At 42.7% G+C, this 23,072-nt stretch overlaps 1 protein-coding gene across 1 annotated transcript in view; it reads left to right on the forward strand.

Moving 5' to 3' along the window:
• LOC132781878 (netrin-3) overlaps positions 1-23,072 on the forward strand; it is a 97,736-nt gene that overhangs the window by 39,650 nt on the left and 35,014 nt on the right. The window contains exon 3 of the mRNA XM_060786405.2: positions 10,680-10,868. Within this exon, the coding sequence (XP_060642388.2) occupies positions 10,680-10,868 (189 nt within the window). The remainder of the gene's footprint in view (positions 1-10,679; positions 10,869-23,072) is intronic.

Raw genomic sequence — 23,072 nt, forward strand, 5'->3', positions numbered from 1 at the left:
CTAGCCTTCCAATAAAAACAATGTGGTTCAAAAAAAAAAGGTCGGCAATTGCAATTAGAAGAATGCTGTTGACCTTTTTGCAACCGGCAGTTGCATAACTGGCAGATTGTGACATGCGCTCCACAGGCAAGAGTGTTCCTGTATTCTTCTTCCTCAGACATATTGAATGGCTTTAGGGAAATAATGGGTAGATATGCATGGGTAAAAGCAAGTTATAAGGGAGATGAAATCATACAAAGTAACCAGTTGTAGGACCTCATCTCATGAGCGGAAGCAGAAGAGGGAATTTCAAGAAGTGGTGGGTGTCAAGTGACACCTGTAAACTTGCACTCAGAGGTATTTATTCTTGCTGAAATCCCCTCTTCTCCATGAAGGGACACGAGGCGCCTCCACTTTGCAATTTGACAACTCTAGTTATATTGTTACATCTTTAAGTGCATTGTGGAAAAAAGCAAATGGCAACCTCCGGAAAAAATGTCAATCCATTAATCCACTGCTTTGGAGCTCTCTATACTTATATATGTATGTATTTATTTATTTATTTGAAAAGAGGTTTCATAGGCCATGACTGGTTCGTAAGGATAGCTGTTGTTCCTATAGTACATTTTTTCTTGTTTTTTTGGGGAAAATACTGCATTTTCACAAACAGGTTTTGCCTACCCCATTCTCATGTTGCAACAGCTTTGGGCAGGGCATCAGAATATAAGAAGAATTCCAGATAATGAACAAGAAGCCTATGCACTTCCATGGACTTTCAAGTGACTTTTTCGTGTGAAACAAAAAGACAAGGTGGCTCAGCATAAAACTGACATTTGGGAGAGCAGCCCAAGAGCAGAGTTCAAGTGTGATGTGGCTTGACATCATTGATCCTTCCCTCCAAAATCCCTGCTCGCTAGCTGAACATCTCCTAGCATCGGTACCCCTATTTGTGTATGTGTGTGCGTGCCCTTTGGCAGATGGGACTGAAAAGATGAACAAGAGGAGAGAAAAGGAATGCCGGCCCAGAGTTGGGGGAGGGCAGCAGTGTCCCTTTAAGATGTCCTTGATGGTCCAGCCACACAAAGGCAGCTTAGCCGAGCTGCCGTGTGAAAGTTTTCCCTGTCGGCTCCTTCTCCTGTTTCCCCCTTTCCTCTCGCAGGCTTTGTGCCTTGGGTGAAAGAGCCCCTCCATCACACGCCTCCAAGGGGGCTTAGCAGCTGAAAGCTGGATTAGCTCCCCAAGCGTTCCCCTCAGTGCCTTTCAACCGTGACATCTCACCGGCCAGCAGGAACAGACGCAGCAATTAGTACCAATTAAAGGGAGAGGGCCCGCCTGGGAAGTCCCTATTGCAAAGCTAGTTCAAGCAGGCTTCTCCTCTTCCTAGGCGAATGCACCTTGTGCACCTCTCCTTGTTTCTGCCACAATGCTGGAGATCACTCAGAAGATCCTTCAGTGGGAGGCATCTTTGCTTTCCCAGGTGGAGCGGAGAAGCCTAGACCTAGCAAATTTGGATGGTAGATGGATCGGAATCTGTCCACTGCTTTTTTGGAATACAACTCCCAGGTTCTGAAGATGGGAGATTCTAAAAGTACAGTCTTTTGAAAAAAGGACAGCCTTTCCAAACTCTGCCCATCGGTCCTCATTATAATCTTGCTTTGCAAAGGCCAGCTCCATCCTGGAAGGAATGACTGCCTTTTCCAGTGCCACACTCGATGTCCTCAGGCATGACCTCCATGGTCATGGTTCACCTCCATCTTCACTAAGAAGCTTTGCCAGATGCTGATGGTGTCTGTACTTTTTAGAGCAGGGATGGTGAACCTGCAGTCCTCAATCCAATTCCAAAAACTCCAATCGGCAAAGATGTCAACCAAACAAATCTTCCACCTTTCTGGCAACTTCTTGAGGGAAGAGGGGGAGGAAGAGGTAGTCAGATGATGCTACTGCCTTGCCACCCTAAGCACAACTGGCTTGAAATTCTAGCTTCAGATCCAAGCTTGATAGAAGTCAGATTCCTTAAGATCCTCTCCACCTTGCAAGTGATATACCCAGGAGGACTCCAAGCTAGCAGGACTTGCAACAGGAACAGAAGGGACAGAAGGCTAAAGCTAACACAGTAGCTGGGGCAAAGACTACCTCCTCATCGACGAGAAAGTCCTGGGGCTTTTCGGTATATCTGAATGTTTCTTTAACATTCTGTAGTGCTTTGTGTTTAAAGGAGGTTGCAATGTTTACAGTTAGTTGAAGACTTTTGTAGTCATATGCCATATTCAAAATGGTGTGATGTACATAAATTCTGTGGTGAGGTCTGCATCTATATGACATGACTTTATAATTGTTCTCTCTTTTAGTTTGAATTGGGGTGGGGTGGGGTGGGGGGGGGGATTGCCCAGAGGCAGCTTCTGTGGAATCACCATGTCTCTCTCCATTGCTATAGATTTATAGCATATCGGTATGTACTTATTATTTCATACTATAGCATTTTGGTTGCCCTTGCATTAAGTGAAGTGATAAATGATTTGGAAATAAATTGTGAATGTCATTTTCACTTCTGCTATGCTATTCATAATGTTGAAGCAACTGTCAGTTACTAGTCAAGCGGCTTGTGCTTTACCTCTTGAAGGCTCTGTGGACCATGAACCTTAGCATCTGGCACTCATATTTTGCAGTTTATAAAAAACTTGCTTGGGTTCCCAGTGCTGCCTGGGTTATTCGAAAAAGTCTAATTTTAATTGTACAAAATTCATCAGATTGTGGGTGAACTACAACTGACATCTAGCCAGGTTAACTCAGAGAAACTCCATCAGTACTTAAAGTGTGTTATGTTGGGCAAGTTTGCTCTAGATGCATCATCAGTGGGGTTCAACGTGCTCTCTGGCTACAGAATAAACTACAAATCCCACTGTGGTGAGTCAGTCCCTTCAAACCTCTCCAGCAGGTTGAGTTATTTATAGAGGTTCTGTGTGCCAAGTTTGGTCCAGGTCCATCATAGGTGGAGGTCACAGAAAGAAAAGTCAGTTCCCCCCAAACCCCTCCAGTAATCAAATTTCGGCATATCATGTGTGTGTGCCAAGTTTGGTCCAGATCCATCAGTGTTTGGGTTCATAGTGCTCACAGTGCCATGGAAAAGGAAAGGAAAGGGTTAAGGGAGAAGCAGTTGGAGGGATTATGCAAATTCTACACCAACAGAGAGATTAAGAAACACTGGGATGCCTGTGGTGGAGAAAGCACATACAATCTAGGATGAAATTGTCCCCTTATGAAAAGCCTTCACTTGGCTGGCGGGCAGTATTGCGTTTGTGGAGGACATTGGCAGGGCTCTTGTACATGTTCATGGTGCTCATGAACATGTACACCAGCCAAGTGACCTTCAATGTCATTGGAGGGAGGACCATTGGTGTCCCCTGAGCAGTGGGAGCTGTACCTGTTTGTGAAGGCAAGAGCTTGTATGTGTAAGTGGACACCCCAGCCACAGAAACACGCTTGTGTTTTCACTTGTATACTGTGTACAGATATTTCATGTTTGGGGACTGATGCTAGTAGAAGTGTGAATATGCTTCCTGACCTGTTTCCTCTATCTATCCTCTTTTTATTTATGCAACTTTTAGAAGAGCAGCTTACAGGCAGAGACAGTATTGTTTTTGTAATCTTTGCATAGCACTTAGAACATATAGGAACTTCATAAATAGTATGGTTGAGGTATCATGTCAACATAAGGATTGTCAACATTAGCATCACTACTTCCCTATGCTGCTTTTGTCACATATGCGCTCTCCAGCTGGATCTAAACTGCCATATAGTGCAGTTTCAGAACTGTTTTAATATGGCAATGTAGACTCATATAATCCAGTTAATGCAGTTAATCTGCATTTCAAATACATTACATGGCAGTGTAGATAGAGGTTGATCTGCACTGCCAAATAACGCAATTCAAACTGAATTATTTGGCAGTGTAGGTGCAGTCCCAGCCTCTGTCTATATTTGCTTTACTTCACTTGCTAATTCTGAGGGCCCATCTACACTGGCAGACAATCCAGTGTAGAAGGCACATTAGCTTGGAGCATTCAGCAACACGACAGGGTAATGCATTCAACCTGGAATGCCAATCCAGGTTTATTCCAGGTTTAAAAGATACCTGCAAAAATCCAGATCTTCCAATAAGTCAGAGGGTTACTCCAATGTGTGGCCCACTCCTATAGTAGTGACTCCTTCTAGTATTGCTACTTGAAGCTGCCACGTGAGTTGTTGGTGTAATGAAGCCATGCCCAAGTAGTGCCGAAGGTAAACATGGTGTTGGTGGTGTGCTAAAACTATTCCATTAGGATGGCTTTGGTGATTTAGAGGAGTAGCATTCCCCTCTCTATAATGGAGCGATTGTGTCTGGGCTTTTCTCCAGCCAAGGCACTGGGTGTAGTTTCCAATCAGTTGTGGTTTTGGCACTGAGGTCTGCTCTAGAATTTCACCAAGACCATTTCACCGGCTAATCATTCCCAGCCAACTTAATGCTCAACTTGCTTGCAGAAAGCAGACAGGTTACACATACCACTTCGTGGGGGAATGTCGGCAGCTTTTGGAAAGAGAACAGAGAGTTGCTGCGTTATGTAATTGGCCCTTTATTTACAAATTAATTGAAACTGTGATTGTTTAATCGGTCGTGTGATTTTTTTTCCCTTTAAAAGAGGAGGAATAAAAAAATTGGCTCCTTTTAGGCAAGGAAGGAAGCAAGCTCATATATAATTAGTCCAAAACTATGCAATTAAATTCTTATTAATACCCTCAAACAGCAGGCACCAATTCAGGCCTTTAATTAGTGATTAACATGAGACAGGAGAGATTGAGCTGTAACAAAAACTGGCTGCAGGTTGTGGTTACAGTGCAAGTTTTTAGCTGCTCTTCCTCTCCTCAACTTGGGAGGGAAGGCAAAGGATATGCAAACGATGTGCTTGGCACAGAGAGAAGAGACATCAAGCTCAGTCATGTTGGGGAAGGAGCTGAGCCCGCCTTGCCAATCCTGCTGCTTAGGTGCGGAGACTGTGAGCTTCTTTAGGCTGAGTTCAGTGTTACCTTCATCATAGAAGATGAAATCTGTCAGTTGTGAGAGTTTACAGTGATCAAAGAATGACAGGGTGCATGACAGACCTGGGCATCTATTTATTTAACCTGTTTGTTGTTGTTCATTCGTTCAGTCATTTCTGACTCTTCGTGACCCCATGGACCAGCCCACGCCAGAGCTCCCTGTCGGCCGTCACCACCCCCAGCACCTTCAAGGTCAATCCAGTCACTTCAAGGATCCCATCCATCTTGCCCTTGGTCAGCCCCTCTTCCTTTTTCCTTCCATTTCTTCTCATGATGTGGCCAAAGTACTTCATCTTTGCCTCTACTATCCTTCCCTCCAATGAGCAGTCGGGCTTTATTTCCTAAAGTATGGACTGGTTGGATCTTCTCGCAGTCCAAGGCACCTGTATCACATCTTGAAAAGTAGGGGCATGCCAAATGATGGAAATCCATTCTGTCTCTGTTTTGTTTTTGTTTCAAATTTTGGGTCTCCTCCCCCTCCCATTCTGTTTTTGGGAAGATTCTTCCCAAAATGGAAACAGAACTCTGGATCCCAAATTACAAATCTGAACAGCTGTGCTACCACAGCCCTTTTATAATGACTTGAACAGGAAACTAAAAAGAATACTGTCGTAAATGCTGTAGGCCAATTGTTCTCAACCTTCCAGGTGTTTTGGACTTCAACTCCCAGAAATCCCAGCCAGCTAACCAGTTGTCAGGACTTGTAGGAACTGAAAGGAGCCCCAGTGGCACAATGGGTTAAACCCTTGTGCTGGCAGGACTGTTGACCAAAAGGTCTGTGAGCCAAATCCAGGGAGTGGGGTGAGCTCCCATCTGTCAGCTCCAGCTTCTCATGCAGAGCAAAGGATTCAAAGATTCCATTGAAGCATTATGAATCATTTCCTGATAGTAAAAGTTGTCTTAGGGTCCTTCCAGAATGTCCCTATATCCCAGATTTTCTGCTTTAAACTGGATTATATGAGCCCACACTGCCAAATAATCTGGGATAAACAAAAGAACTGGGATCAGATCCTGGGATATAGGCCCTGTCTGGAAGGGCCCTTAGTGTGTGTTGGAGTTTCCTTCTGTGATTTAAAGTTGGCAACACAGTACAGTTTACCATAGACTAGATCACCCATGGGTTAATGTCTGGGTACAGCTAACTGTGGATGGCCTCCTTGCTTTGACTCTTTCTCTTTAGATTTGATTCGACTTCAGACAGAGGGTGCCTTGGAATGACAAATCATCCTTTTTAGAGCAATGATGTATGGCGGGCACCTTGTTATGCTACTGCATCATACTAGAGAATGAATCCACTTTAAATCCAGTTGCTGCCTCCTGTAAAATGTTGGGGTTTGTAGTTTAGGAAGGAGCTTTTAACAGGCTCACTACACTACAAACCCAAGAATTCTGCAGGAGGCAGAAACCGGATTGAAAGTGGATTCATTCTCTAGAGTGATTGAGTACTGTGGTCTACTTGGTTCTGAAAACATTTTTAATGTGGTTTCTAGATTTTTTTCCTGCCTATTTGGTGTGTATATGGGTGCATTATGGAAATGTAACTGTTATTATTACCTGTAATAGCTTGCTCTGAGGAAAGTTTTCTGGGAAGGTATATGGAGAACATTACTCCAGCCAGCAGAAAGCTGGTTGTGCTTTGTAATTGTTTGATCTTCAAGCATTTGAGCCCCCCCCCCCCAAAAAAAATATCCCCAAGACTCCTTCTGTAAGAAGGAAAAGAAGCTTAAAGGGAGCAGGAGAGAGCTGCAAGCAATGCGGGGATGGGGTGCTGAATTGGGGGGGGGGGAGTGTTGCAGAAGGGACGTTTCATGCAAATGGTAAGCAGGCCCAGTAGTTAAATCGCAGGCTGACACATTAATGAATTTCACAGCATGCCTGGAAAAACTCTCCCCAAGCCTCAGAGTTGGCCTAAGCAGGGGAGGAAAGAGGACAGGTGGCGGAAAGGAAAAAGGGGCATTGGGTGTTGCTGGAAGGCACCTTGTTCCCATTATCTAAACAGGAGCTGGTGATGCTCCCTGGCATTCTGTGTAAAAGAAAACAAATCTTATCACACTGGGATCACCAGCTCTCTCCCCACATTTGCCTTCTGTGGCTGAAAAGAGGGGGAAAGAAACCCAGAGAGGAGGGGAGCCAAGGAAATGACTTTAGCAGCAGCTCTCTGCTGTTGCTGTTCCCGCTGCCTCCCCCTCCTCAGCTTCATAACCTGGCCACAGCTGGTACTGTTCGTGTTCTTTAATAGTTCTGGCAGCGAATAACGGAGAGACGCCCCTGCCCCCTCTCTCTGTCCCAGCCCAGCTCAAGGCGGGTGGTCCTTGCATGGGCAATGGCTGCAGATAGAAGAAGCAGGAGCCAAACAAATGGGGAGTCACTTCCCCCCATTTCTTTTTGGGGACTGTGCTTCTATCGACACTGTGGCTCAGTCGAGACTTTTCGTCAAGACTTTTAAATGCTTTTTAAAAGCACAGAAGATCTCAGCACTGAATTAAGGGATGTGAAATGATCCAGTCTAAGAAAGATACTACCACAGAGCACATTCTCACAGCACTCGGCTATTTGTGCTTTCTAAACCTATGTGGCTTGTTTTCCTTTCACAAGATTTTTACAGACAGGGTTGGATACAGCATGATTAAAAACATCCCCATCCAACACCCAATAGGCATAGTCAGTGTTTTGACTTACTGTATTTTATGCTTAGGCAGATCAGCATTAGCTGACTCCAGATATCATAGCCAAACTACTGTTCTTTGGCTCTTTGGACTGTGTTTTGAGTACGTGCTCTCCCTTCTTTTCCTTGCACTCAAACTCTCCAGCTCCTTCTTTCCTGGGACTTTATCACATGGTGATATAATCCATGTATATCAGTTTGCACCCATATTTTTTAAGAACTGGACACATACTATTTTTTTTTTGAAAAAATGAACATCTCTATAATCTTTTGGAGATTTTATGATCTTTGGAAAGTCATGACCTTGTTATGTAGTCACAACATTTCAAAAAATGATGCCATAACTTCTTGGTAAAAGCATGACCTGTTAGAGTCATAACCTTTTAGGAAAATGGCATTCATATAAGGCAGTTAGATTTCTTAGCTGTTAAACTGATGTCCTAAATATGTCTTTGAACTGTTAGGGACAAAGATATGCCAGTTCACACACACACACACACACATATTCAGCAGAGTTTCAGAAGTGTTCTTTTAGTTGCCAACTAAAAGGATTCTATTCTTCCTTAAAACATATTTGCCTTTAAATATTTCTCTCAAGAGACAAAAATAAGCATACTTCTTTAAAAGTAACATAGTTGGTTAATCACAAACTTCATGTATTTAGCATACAGGTACTTTGCTTATCAATCCAGCTACAAATAGATTTGAAGTAGTTTCTCTGTGTTGGTAACACGGGGCATCTTTCCTATAATCAACAGTCCAAAGTCCAAAGCATCTCTCTGCTGAAGCCTCTAAGCATACAATTCCCACTGAAATCTAAGCATACTGTTCCTGCTGGCACCCGAAAGGAAAACATCTCCTACTGAAGTCTGAAACATACTGTTTCTAAAGTGGAGTCTGAGTCCTAAACAATCCCAGTTCTGATCATATGGTCAGCAGCCCCTCCCATAACAAAAGAGTTAAGAAAAACTGCAAATTATTATACACGTATACAATACAGTAAGCAATTATATACATAACAAATAACAAATGAAGGCTTGAGAAGGTTGCTATTTCCAAAATATTCAGATGGGATGCATACTCTCCCCATTGCACTCGCTTATTACAATTCTTACCATTTGAAAATACTGTGCTTTGACCATCACAACATGGAAAGCTGGCTCCTCCTAATCCATTTGAATGTCTCCCTATGCCACTTAAAAAAATAAATAATCCTAAAATTGCCCAGTGATGTAGCTTAGAAGTCTCAAACTCCCATTCTTGAGAGATTTGGGCTGAGGGAATACAATTATTTTTCTCACACATAAAAACAGTGCCGCAGTGTATAAAATCGTAGCAAATCAAAAAACATGATTAAACTCCCCATGTACAATTACTCCATTTTTGTGATGTTTTCCAATGGATTACTAATAGAATGAGGCAAACATAATGTGATCAGATCCGTTTGAAATCATGTTCAAAGAGTCTCAGAAACCGAGTATATCTATGAAAAGGTCCCTGGTTTAGTCTAACTGTAGTTTGCTGTGACATCGAGACTGAATTAATTATCACACATTGGAATTTCTCCTAGTGTTGGGAATTGCAGTGTAAACATAAAGCAAATTTCAGACCTCTGAAGCCATTGTTCCATTGGATGCCATGGCATTTGTAAGGGTAAAGGAATACAAGGCATTTATGTAAAACTGAAATCATAAGTGAATTCAATAGCTTCCGGTATGACCAGCAAATAGTTTGATGGTAAACTAAGCCATTGTTACCTGCTCCACCTGCTGAGTTTGCAGATTACACTGTCTCAATATTTGATTTTTTTTTTCTGTTCCTGGTTTGAAAGTGTTATTCCTGTTCCATTGTGTGGTACTTACTTTGAAAGTAGTTCTTCTACTCCAAAACTTTATTTTTGTGGCTGCCACAAACTAGGTTGAATTACTTGAGACTCAATGAGATATTCATTGAAAACTATAGCAAACTGTGGTGCAGGATAATAACATAATAATAACACTTTCTACCCTTTATTTATATTCTGCAGATTACAGTATATAAGCAGACACAGGCAAACATTCAATGCCTTATTACAATGATATACAATGAGACACAAATACAAACAAAGGCAAAGACTTCTTTTCATTTGAGGCTCTGGAGGCTGTACTCATCTCTGGCTTTGGGAGAGGTGCTTTTTCTCCATTTCCAAGCTGACAGCTGAAGCTCATCCCATCCCTTAGATTTGAACTGCCAACCTTCAGGTCAGAAGATCAGCAGCACAAGGGCTTAACCCATTGCACGGCTGCATCCCCGCGGTGTCCTACCAAAACATTTTTTTTGCAGTTTAATAAACTTTTTCCATGTTTTTATGATAGACCCAATTAGGAAATGGCATTTATCACCCAGGGAAAAAAATGTGTTACATAGTGTTATCAGAAAAAAGAAATTTACTGGTATGAACACAGAATAATTACTTGTGGGTTTGCTGGGTGGCAGAGCCTTTGAGTTCTAATCGCAAAGAGTAACGTATTCCATATTCTGTCCCTTCAGTTTAAAATCCCCCATCCACATATCTCTTTACAGTCATGCTCCCGCAGAGGTTGGATGCACGCATTTTAGGGGGACTTATTTCTTCTTTGAGCTGTGGTGGCGCAGCGGATTAAACCACTAAGCTGAAGAACTTGTTGATCAGAAGGTTGGTGGTTCAAATCTGTAGGACAGGGTGAGCTCCCGTTGCTAGCCCCAGCTTCTACCAACCTAGAAGTCCAAAAACATGCAAGTGTGAATAGATCAATAGGCACCGCTTCTGCGAGTCATGCCAGCCACATGACCTACAAGGCGTTTATGGACAACACCGGCTCTTCAGCTTAGAAATGGAGATGAGCACCACTCCTAGAGTCGGACTTGACTACACTTAATGTCAAGAGAAAATCTTACCTTTACTTTTACTATTTCTTCTTTCTGTTTTGTCTCTTCCCTGTAGCCTGCAACTGCAACCTTCATGCCCGCCGCTGCCGTTTCAACATGGAGCTCTACAAACTCTCAGGGCGGAAGAGTGGAGGGGTCTGCCTCAATTGCCGTCACAACACTGCCGGGCGACATTGCCATTACTGCAAAGAGGGCTTCTACCGGGACATGAGCAAATCTATCACGGACCGTAAGGCCTGCAAAGGTAAGTGAGAAGCCATAAGCTCTTCTCACTGTCCTGGTGACCTCTTTCAGCAGTCAGGATGTAGAGGGGGGGCTGACTGGGATCATAGACTCATAGAATGGTTGCATCAATGCAGAAGACCCCAGCTAGACCATTTCCTTTCAGTAGCTGTCTAGACATTTTTTTGGAGACGTCCTCAGAAAGTGACACCTGCCATGTTTGTAGGCAGTGAGTTCCATTACCAAACCACTCTTGCCATCAAGACATTCCTTCTAATGTTCAATCAAAATTTCAAACCATTAGACCAGGCATGGGCAAACTTTGGCCCTCCGGATGTTTTGGACTTCAACGCCCACAATTCCTAACAGCCTCAGGCCTTTTCTTTTTCCCCGTCAGCCACTTAAGCTAGAATCTAGTGTGCAGCTTAGTGTGTTTTTAAATACCCTATCTTGAATCCTACTGGAAGTCTCCACTAGAATGAATCAATTGTAGAATGATGACATGATGATAATAGTCTTGGACAGCAGTGGCTCCCAAAGTGACCCATTTAAGGTGGAATCAGGTTCAAACAGGGATGTGTTGTTGCCCCAACCTTATTCTCCATCTTTATTGCTATAACACGGTACCTTGTTGATGGGAAGTTTCCTACCGGCGTGGAAATCACATATCGGACAGATGGCAAGCTATTTAACCTCAGCAAACTGAAAGTCAAAACCAAGGACACAACAATGTCTGTTATAGAACTCCAATGTGCTGAGATAACCTAGCCTGTGTTCATTTAGAAGACCTACAAGCCACTCTAAACACTTTGCAGAAGTATACGAGAAGCTTGGCCCCTCACTGGACATAGAAAAAACCAAATTGCTCTTTCAGCAGGCACCAGCCAATCCCTCTGCAATGCCAGAAATACAGCTTAATGGTGTAACATTAGAAAATGGGACCATCTACAGATGTCACACTCAACTTCTGAAATGATTTCATCAGCGTTGCCTCTGAAAAATCCTGCAAATCTCTTGGGAAGACAGGCAAACAATGGTCAGAGTGCTGGAAGAAGTAAAGACCACCAGCATTGAAGCCTTGATCCTTCACCATCGATTTGTCTGGACTGGCCACATTGTCCGAATGCCCAAATATTACTGTCTCCCAAAGCAGTTGCTATACATTCAACTCAAGAATGGAAAATGGAATGTTGGTGGATAGGAAAAGAGATTTAAAGATGGGCTTAACATTAAAAACTGTGGTATAGACACCAAAAACTGGGAAGCCCTGGCCCTTGAGCATTCTAAGTGGAGGTCAGCTGTTACCAACAGTGCTGTGGAATTTGAAAAGGCACATATGAAGGGCAAAAAGGAGAAACATGTCAAGAGGGAGAAGGTGCCTCAAGCCAACCCTGACCAGGACTGCCTTCCATCTGAAAACCAAAGTCCTCATAGGTCTCTTGAGTCACCTACAGACCTATCACCAAGACCCTACACTTGGAAGGCAATCATACTTGGACACAAAGGATCAGAGATGATGACGACAATGGAGACCAATACTTAGGTAAAATCCATTGATCCAGAGAGTAGGAACTATGGTTAGGATTCAAGTCAGCATTCAAATGAATTCAAAATGTCACTTGGAAATTATTTTATTGGAGCAAACATTTCTAAGATGTCACAACTCAATAGCCTACTTTCCTTTGAAATTATTTTGATCTTTAGCAGGAGGGGAAATGAAGGCACCAAAAACCACGAGCATGCTAATTTTAGTGTGCTTGAGAAGCTGCAGACAGAAGTACGGAATGTGCGCTTTGAGGAATCGTTCCTTGGGGGAAAGAGCCAATGGCAGCTTTGATTTTTTTTTGTATATTATGCTGGTATTGTTTCCATTCCGATTGCTCACTTTGGCGTGTGTTGTGTTAATCTGTGATGTTACTAATTAATTTTATGAAATCAGCCGGTTCTCAAAATAGGAGATTTTCCGTGGAAAATTACACCCGTGGCTTCAAGAGCAATTTTCCAGAAAATTTAATTTTCCACCTCACATCATATAGGTCAGAGCCAGGGCCACAGGCAACCAGATGAGGAACTGAGGCTTCATTTTGCTTGAGAGTCAAAGACGGGCTGGTGGCGATCCTCTGATATGGGCCCAAGACCACAGCTTAGGAACTGATCTTTGGGGGCCACAACCCCAGAATTTCCTAACTAGCATGGCCATCCCGGGACATGTGATCCAAAAACAAAGTAACCTTTCCAAGTTCTGTTGAAGATATATTAATTTCTCATACTGATATGGGCGTTTTTGGCAGGTCCAAATCCCCCTTCCCCAAATTAACATCTCTGAAGTCAATCTCAGTTGGAAGATCTGCAGGCGCTTGTCATTGCTAGGGCAGCTTTTGCCCTGATCCGCTTTCCTTCAGTGCATTAAGTTTCCTCAAAAATAACTGTGAGTGAAAAATATGCCCTGAATATTGAAAACCAAATCATACCAAAAAATGGCAGGGTGGGTCATGAACTTGTCAGTGTGTGGTTTCCTGGGGAGAAAACGCTGAATCATTTCCTTTGTGGGGCTAGGAAGGAATTTCTGGAGCTATGTCTGCCTCTTTTTGTTTTCTATATTCTCTCTCTCTCATGCACATGAGTCTTATGGCACTTTCTAACACCAGCCCTTCCTAGCTTTGCCTATTTTTTCCATTCTTTTGTAGATGTTCTGTTCTCCGTGGGTCAAAACATGTGGTTCCATTATCTACTAATATGTTTTGGAATTTTGGGTGTGCGCCTCCCCCGCCCCCCCCCCTCCAGATTTTGGTACACCTATCTTTTCATAGGCATACACAGTGAGATATGTTGAAGATAGGGACACAAGTCCAAACATGAACTTCATTTATTATTTCATTTCATTATTTCATTATTAGGCTATAAATAGCCTAATAATTTACACCCAATATTTTTAATAATGTTGTGCATGAAACAAATTATGTGTACATTGAACCCTCAGAAAGCAAAGATATCACTATCTCCACCACCCATGTGGATAATTTGGGATTTTGGAATATTTCAGGTTTTGCAATTCCGGACAAGTAATGATGTTATCTTGGTTACAACAGAACTCCTATTTGGAGGATTAGGGATGGGTAACTATATAGAAGATGCATATAACAAAAGGAATCTTCTCAGAAAGAATGTCGAACCTCCAAAACTGACTTTTGGTAATCAAATTCAACAGTATATATACTCACCTACTGACCACAATACAGTAAGAAAGATTGCTTACTAAAAACTTAACTCTCCTAACTCCACACATGATTGCTCTAACTCAGTAATTCCCAACCAGTGGTTTGCGGCCCACCAGTGGTCCACAAAAACTAAAATATAGTCCACGAAACATTTAAAATTTGTCCTGCTCACCTTTGTCAGCGATTCTATTTTGGTGTTTAAGTGATTCGAAGGCTCCAGTAGTTTTTCTGACCGTGAGTCCTCAATATTCATATTCATTTTTGATTTATTTAATGATAATTGAAATTGGAGAGGTTGCGGAAGAAATCCAGGAAGAGTTCATTGAATTTCAAAATGATAGAAACTGCAAGGATGCATTTGAGCCTGATTCTCTTGAGAAGTTTTGGTGTAAAAAAACAATTTTTAATACTAAAATTTGAGGAATCGCCTTGTGCTATCTTATGCTCTTCTCCACAACTTATTTATGTGAGCAAGGGTTTTCTGCTTTTATGATAATCAAAAACAAGTCCAGGAATCGATTGAAAGTATGTGATAATATGTGTGTAGCTTTGAGCAATAATATTAGCCCTGGGAGTACCCAACTTGTAAAGAAGGTGCAAGCTCCAAAATCACACTGATGCAAACTGAATTTAATTTTCTATTCAAAATGTTCCCTTTTTGTTATAATAGTACTTTTAATTCATGTTAATTCATGTTACTATTAAGTTTAACTAATATGTTAAAAGTTTTGATTAAAGTTTATTTTTAGATTAACAGTTTATTACTCTCGAACCTTGTAGTCCCTGCTAACAACAATAAAAATCAAAGTGGCCCCTTTGGTTGGGAACCACTATTCTAACTTCAATGTGAATTAGTGAGATATTTTCTGGCTTGACTTCTTTCAGTAATTTTCTGAAACAGTGTTTTTTGTTTTTTTTTTTTTTTGTTTTTTGCTTTTCCCCCATATTTCTTGGCATTGCTGTCACCAGGCATTGTGGAAACAGAAGCTCTTGTTACTTAGCTTATGTTCTTTGCTCTAGATTTAGGAGCCTTCCTTGAAGATATCCTTCTTTATCCTTTGCCACACATGCAGTCACAAGCTGCCGATGGTGAAGAGAGGATTTAGGAAGGAACGTACCCAGGAAGACTTTAGGCTGTCTGTTTAAGAATAGTCAAAAGGGGAAAGCGGGCAAGCGCATTCCCACCCACTCATACTCCCCGCTCCCAAAGCTGGCGCTCACTCTATCTTCTAGAGGCAACTTTCCCTCCCCTTTTCCATTGAAATTGAGAAATCCCAGCCTCTAATCTGTATAGGCAGAGCAGAATCAGCTTGAAGTCTGTTGAGGCAAGCCCAGCTTTGAGATATTCCCAGAATGTAATTGCAGAGCATTGAGAGGTTACAAAGCATCACCATTAAGAGGTGATATGCCTGTGAAGGACAGCCAAACCACAAGTCTGCATGTCCCTGGGGTGGGATATTAGCAATGGAGCTGATGTGCTCTTCCTTTTCCAGAAGAAACCGGCCAATTCTTCATTCATAGCAGGACAAGCCTTTCTTATTCTGTCCACTGAGACAAAGACATCTGTTTCTCAGCTATTCCATTTCTTCCATGACACTCCAGGATCATTTTCTACTAAATCTGTGCTGCAGGCGGGAGTGTTACTCACTGTTTCAGACTGGAGTCCTAGGGGTGAGGAAGTGATTGGAATCTGTAAATACAGCCTGCGGGCCCCGATGCTGAACCCCGAATAGCATAGAGATGTATTGTTCCAGGAAGAAGAGCTGAGAGACACAGAGGAGCCTTCCTAGACACTCCTCTGAGAATGTGGCATTGGCTGAGTCCTTCAAAACCTGGCCAAAGAAAAAATTCCAGGTGGATGGATGGCACACGGTTGCTAATGGTGATGCTAATCTGGGTATGTCCCCACCTGACTAGGTGAATTCTAGCCAGCAGCCATGCATGGCCAGCTACTATATTATTATCTGACTGCCTCATGCAATAAAACACTGAACTGCAGTGCTTTATTGCAAGTTTGAAAGTTTGTTCTTAAGTTGAACCGATATGGAAGTTGGAACAGGTGTGTATATAAACTTGGATACCTGGCATTGCTCAGGTTATATACTCAGCAATACCCAGCATTACTCAGGTTTTTTTTTCATTGCTCAGTTTTTTTTTATTTTATGAGTGGTTCCATTAAGAACATGGCTAAGGTTCTGGGTGAGCTACAACTCACATCATGCCAGGTTAACCGAGGAATCATGCTAGATTGCTCGGGATTGAATAACTACCAACCAGTTTCTAAACTTTCCTTCTTGGGCAAGGTTCTAGAGCGTGTAGGGGCTTCTCAGCTCCAGAGATTCTTGAATGAAACCGATTATCTTGATCCATTGCAGTCTGGTTTTAGGCCTGGCTACAGTACAGATAATGACTTTAATCGCCTTGGTGGATGACCTCCGCAGAGAACTAGACAGGGAATGTGTCCTTGTTGGTTCTCCTGTACATCTCAGAAGCTTTTGAAACCATCAACCGTAGTATCCTTCTGAGGTGGCTCTCCGGAAGGTGTGTCCTGGGAGCATTGCTTTGCAGTGGCTCTGCTCTTTTCTAGAGGATCACACCCAGTTAGTGAAGCTGAAATACACCTGCTCGGACCCCTGGCCATTGACCTGTGGGGTCCCATAAGGTTCCATTCTATCCTCCATGCTTTTTAGCATCTACATGAGACAGCTGGGTGAGGTCATCCAGAGTTTTGGAGTTCGGTGCCATCTGTATGCAGATGACACTCAACTGTACTACTAGTTTCCACCAAATTCCAAGGAAGCTGCCCAGATTCTGAACCAGTGCCTGGCAGCTGTGATGAATTGGATGAGGGCCAACAAGTTGAAGCTTAATCCAGACAAGACAGAGGTCGTCCTGGTCAGTCATGGAGCCAATCGGGGTATCAAGTGGCAACCTGTGCTTGATGGGGTTACACTCCCCCTGAGGACACAAGTCTGCAGCTTGGGGGTCATCTTGGACTCAGCATTGACACTTGATGCCCAGGTGTCTTTGTACAATTAAAGCTTGCATGCCAGCTGCAACCGTACCTCGAGAAGTCAGACATGGCCACAGTGGTCCATGCCTTGGTTACGTCCAGATTGGATTATTGCAATGCGTTCTACATGGGGCTGCCTTTGAAGATGGCCCAGAAACTCAAATTGGTACAAAGGTTGGCAGCCAGGCTTCTAACTGGAGCTAGCTATAGGAAATGCTACAACGCCCCTACTAAAACTCCTACCATGGTGGGTCGGTCCCCTCAAACCCCTCCAGTAGGTTCAGTTGGTCATGGGAGTTCTGTGTGCCAAGTTTGGTCCCAGTTTTTAATCAGTGAGGGTCACAGTGTCTCTGAATGTAGGTGAACTACAACTCCCAGAAATCAAGGTCAGTACCTCCCCAACTCCTCCAGTATATTCAGTTGGTTGTAGTGGTTCTGTGTGCCAAGTTTTGTCCAGATACATCGTTGTTTGGGTTCAGAGCGCTCTCTGGATGTAGGTGAATTACAACTTCTGTAAATCAAGGTCAATTCCCCCCAAACCCCTCCAGTATGTTCAGTTGCTGATCGATTCTGCTGTTTGCTGTGTGCCAAGAGTAGGAAAGGGTTATGGGAGAGGCAGTGGGTGGGATCATGCAAGTCCCACACCAATGGAGAGAGAGAAAGAAACACTGAGATGTATGTGGTGGAGGAAACACATACAATTTAGGACGGAATTGTCTCTGTATGAGAGCATTTACTTGGGTGGTGGGGAGTATTGTGTTTGTGGAGGACATTGGCAGGGCTCTTGTACATGTCCATTGTGTTCGCTATAACCTGCAATGTCATTGGAGGGAAGGCCTTTGGTGGCTTCTCAGTGGTGGGGGTTATAGCAGTTTGTGAAAGTCAACATGTATCTTGATATCTCGAGTTCACTTACTTACTTAATCAATTACTTTACTACTGGCTGTTAGGAATTGTGAGAGCTGAAGTCCAAAACACCTGGAGGTCTGAAGTTTGTCCATGCCTGCATTAGAAGTATTAAGAGGTTCATGAAAAGACAAAGGGCTATTTGTTTGGTAATGACAAGTCAGCAGAGTAGGGAAGATTCTCTGAGGAGGGAGTCTAGCTCCTGACAACTACCCAAATGCCACCCAAGATGACCTTTGTCCGAGGAGGATAGTCTGGGTGAAATGGCCTCAAAAGCCCCTGAACCGGAGCAGGGCATGCCATTCTCTGAAGGACACTTCAAGGTGAGACACTGGAGGTAGGGATAAGGACAGGAGAGTGTATTGTTCCACCCGGCAATGTGACACCTTGTGCTACCTATTATTATTATTATTATTATTATTATTATTATTATTATTATTCTTCAAATGATTCACTGGACCTTATGTCACAAGTACCATCTACCAGCAGCAGGGCCGTAGCCAGAAAAAAATTTCGGGGAGGGTTGACAATTGGGGGGGGGTTGAAAATTTCGGGGAGGGTCGAAAATTTGGGGGGGGGGGGGGTTGAAGCCTGCCTCCTAGCTCACACTGAAGCAAAGAGCACAGCAGGGGGCAGAGCAACCTTCCATAGCCTGCGGCTCCACCCCTGTCAACCACCTCCACCAAGTCTGGCCTCCTTAATGAGAGTATTCAACACACACACACCCAACTTGGTTGCTTCACTACATCGGCTATTGCTGCAAGTAATGACAGTGTGAATAAATTGTCAATATTTGCTTGAGATAGTGCTTACAGTTCTGGAGGGACTCTTAATTTTTTGCATCTCATAGACAGCATGGGGATTTGGTTAACCAGTTAAAATTCATGAGTAAACCAGGTTTTTTTAAAAAAAATTGAAATGTTTTGGGGGGGTTTGAACCCCTAAAACCACCCCCTCACTACAGGCCTGACCCAGCAGTAAAGAATTGGTGGGATCATAAACCTGTAAAGGTAGTGGAAAATAAACATGCAAAAATACTGTGGGACTTTCGACTCCAGACTGACAAAGTTTTGGAACACAATACACCAGACATCACAATTGCGGAAAAGAAAAAAGTTTGGATTATTGATGTCGCCATACCAGGTGACAGTCCCATTGAGGAAAAACAACAGGAAAAACTCAGCCAATATCAGGACCTCAAAATCAATCTCCAAAGACTCTGGCATAAACCAGTACAGGAGGTTCCAGTGGTCATCGGCACACTGGGTTCCATGCCAAAAGATCTCAGCTGGCATTTGGAAACAACAAACATTGACAAAATCACGATCTGTTAAGTGCAAAAGGCCACCTTACTTGGATCTGCACGCATCATTAGAAAATACATCACACAGTCCTAGACGCTTGGGAAGTGTTCAGCTTGTGATTTTGTGATACAAAATTCAGCATATAGATCTCATTTGCTGCGAAATACTGTGTTTTTGTGTCAGTAAAATAATAATAATTTAAGTTTTTATTTATAAAGACATTTAAACTTCCTTTTGATCACCTCTTCCTTAAGTACCCTCAAGGTGGCTTACAACAATAATACCAAATACAAGAGAAAAAAATGAGACCATAGAAACAAAATTGAGAGTAAAAGATATGCATGTTCAAAATGTTAGTAGTTATGCAGGGGGATACCTGCTTCAACCTTTATCTCTCAGCAGAGAATTGACCTGCCTGCTTTTCTAATGATAATAACAATAACAATAATTCTTATTCTCATTACTACCATCACTATGTCCACCAAAAAGTCTGTGCCACCATTATTTTCCATGCCGTTAATAGTTTTCCAGAGGGCGGCTCTAATGCGTTTCCTGTGCCTGCGCCAGGAGCTCCATCTCGTCAGGAGAGAGTTCCAAAGGGCAGGCACTCCAAAGCAGCATCTCCTCGGAGCCTTGGTGACATCCCAAGGATGTCTGAAAGGAGAAGGATGTATTAAAACTGACAGGCTAATGCCGCTCGTGATCTCCCTGCCAGTGGATAAAGTATAAAGTGAACTTGATAATATGGAAAAGCGGGGCATATGGAAAACACAGGACCAGTGTTGGGGCTGGGTTGATTGAACGCTTGTAGCTGAAAAGCTATCTAAGGCACGTCTGGATATTAATCCCCTTAATTTAACCAAAGCCATAAAATATGTAGAGTATCCAATGAAAGCTGGCAAAGGAGCAGCATCTAAGCTCTTAGAAGCAAAAATATCCTCAGCTCAAAGTGCAAGGCAGGCTCTTTGGCAAATGGGACGTAGTGATTTAAGCTCAGTGCTGGCAGGTAGCAGTCCTACCTAAGCTGGAGCTGCTGTGCTGGCAAATAGGGCCTGTCTAGTGGAGAACATAAAAGGGAGGTGGCAGCACCCCCGCACAGGTTTTAGCTCAGGCATAGGCCAACTTTGGCCCTCCATGTGTTTTGCACTTCAACTCCCACAATTCCTATCAGTCTCAGGCCCCTTTCTTTCCCCCCTCGGCCACTTGAACTGTTTTTTGTTAACTTCAGATTGGGTTTGGTTATTTGAGGTGTTGATTCAGAAAATTGCTTTGGATAGACCACATCAGCTCTAGCTTCTGATACAGAACATCCAGTAGTCGCCATCTGCTTACCTACAAAAAACCATATTTAATAATCTAGAGCTGATGTGACAGTAGTAATCTTTCGTGGGTAGTCAGCCTCTCCCCTCCTGACATCCCTGTTGCCTCCACACTATAATAGTGTTTTGCGAGATGAGTTGCTCTCATTGCCACGTGGTTTCAAGACAGCATTGTAGTCATGGTGAGGCCACAGATTATATTTTTGTTCTTGGGCCACTGGTGATCCAGGGACCACAGGTTGGGAACCACTGGTTTAGGGCTTTATAGGTAATGACTAGCACTTTGTATATAGCCGTTGGTAGACGGGCCTGAAACCAGATTGAAATGGGTCCAGATAATTGGTTTCATCCAAGAAACTTTGGAGTTGCGAGGCCAATGCCTTCTCGGGAACCTTGCCCAGGAAGGGGAGATTTGATACTGGCCGGTAGTTGTTCAACTGAGTGTGATCCAGTGTCTGTTTCTTTAATAGAGGTCTTACTACTGCCTCTACTTTAGTATTTAGTATTTACTACTAAATACCGGTTGGTAGGATACAACCATACCACCCTAATTCGTAACCCAACATATACGTTGTAAGCCACTGCATGAAAGAACCCTGGACTAAGGCTTTTTGAGTTCAACCCTCGTGGTTCATATGCTTTATTACACAAGTGTCAATGAGATGGCAATTTAGAACACATTTGGCATTGCATGTTTCTGTCATGTACAGGGATGTGGGTTTGGAAAAATATTTGTTAACAAAATTATTTTAAGGGAATTTTCCACTACCCCAATTTTCCATGAATTTTTTCCATTTAAAAGAAACACATCACTACATAAAACTAATTAGTAACATAATGAATGGCACCAGTACAATATCAATCAAACTTGAGTATTGTTAACTCTCTCTGTCAGGTGACTACTGCTAGGAAGTGTTTGTTTTCCCCCTCATTCAATGCCTTCTTTTTCTCCCTTGGAATTTAAACACAGGAGAAGTGCATGCTACTGAGTTGTCATGTCTTAAAAGTTATTTACAAGCATTCCAATAAAAGCAATTTCCAAGTAAAGCTTTGGATTTGTTTGAACATAACATTTACACCACATCACATGTGCGTTATTGAACTTTATTCCTGATGAAATATTTCATTTCAACTTCTTGCCGTTGTTGGAAAAAACTGTTTGAGATATTTATACAGTACATTACATTAACGTGGTGACCTTTTTTTCCTTCTGTTAAAAAATTCTTGTTTACTAAATATGTCAAACATCCCCGAGTCAGTTGAAATCAACTCCCGAGTCAGTTGAAGGAGTTGAGAAATTTTCCAATTGGAAATTTTCTGGGAAATGATAACTGGCTCTTGGTTTTGGACAGCTCTGTTGTTGTTGTGTGCCAGCTTAGGGCGACCCTAAGGCTCCGCCAGTTCAGCCCTTGATCTGTTTTTAGAGAAAAAAAGATTAAAAATACCTTTTCTAGAATAATAATACTACATCCTAAACATTTAAAAAACAATAACTGCAAGCAATCTATGTTATCTAATCTAAGGGCTTCACATTGTCTGTCAGGTGTAGGGACTGTGGTGGTGCAATGGGTTAAACACTCGTGCTGCTGAACTGCTGACCTACTACTTCATCACACTAGAGAATGAATCCATTCTGCCTCCTGCAATATTCTAGGGATTGTAGTTTGTTAAAGGCTCCTCTCTAAACTACAAACCTCAGAATTCTGCAGAAAGCAGCAACCAGGCTTAAATTGGATTCATTCTCTAGTGTGATGAGGTCCCAAGGTTGGCAGTTCAAATCCAAGGGACAGGTGAGCTTCAGCTGTTAGTCCTAGCTCTTACCAACCTAGCAGTTTGAAAACATGCAAATGTAAGTAGATAAATAAGTACCGCTTCAGTGGGGAAGGCCCAAGACACTCCAAACAGTTATGCCGGTCACACGACCAGGAGGTGCCAACGCAGGCTCCTCGGCTTGGAAAAGGAGAAGAGTACCTCCCCCAGAGCCAGAGATGAGCACCGCCTCCAGAGCCAGAAATGAAAGGAGAAGCCTTTGCCTTTGTTTGTGTTTGTGTGTCTCATTGTATTGTAACAAGGCATTGAATGATTGCCAGTATCTGTTTACACTTAATCTGCTCTGAGTCCCCACAGAGTCCCCACAGGGAGAAGGGCGGAATATAAATTTAAGTGTTGTTGTTGTTGTTGTTGTTATTTTCTCTCAATTTTCTATACCCATTTAGTGAAAAGGAACCTTTGGTAGGTACATCCTTTCTCATATTGTAACACACTTCTAATTAAAAAAAAACAGCGATGGAGATTTGGCCCCATCTTTGCTGGAGGAACACTTTAAATTGGACCTAGCTTTCTTAAAGTTAGTTAGAGATTTTTCCTTAATAAATGTAGTAAGTTTATCCATTTTGGAAAGTTTGCTTATTTTCACAAGCCAATCATCTTTGGACAGAATCATTGAGACTTTCCATCTTTGAGTGT

Source organism: Anolis sagrei, chromosome X (assembly GCF_037176765.1).
Source record: "Anolis sagrei isolate rAnoSag1 chromosome X, rAnoSag1.mat, whole genome shotgun sequence".
Classification (NCBI taxonomy): Eukaryota; Metazoa; Chordata; class Lepidosauria; order Squamata; family Dactyloidae; genus Anolis; species Anolis sagrei.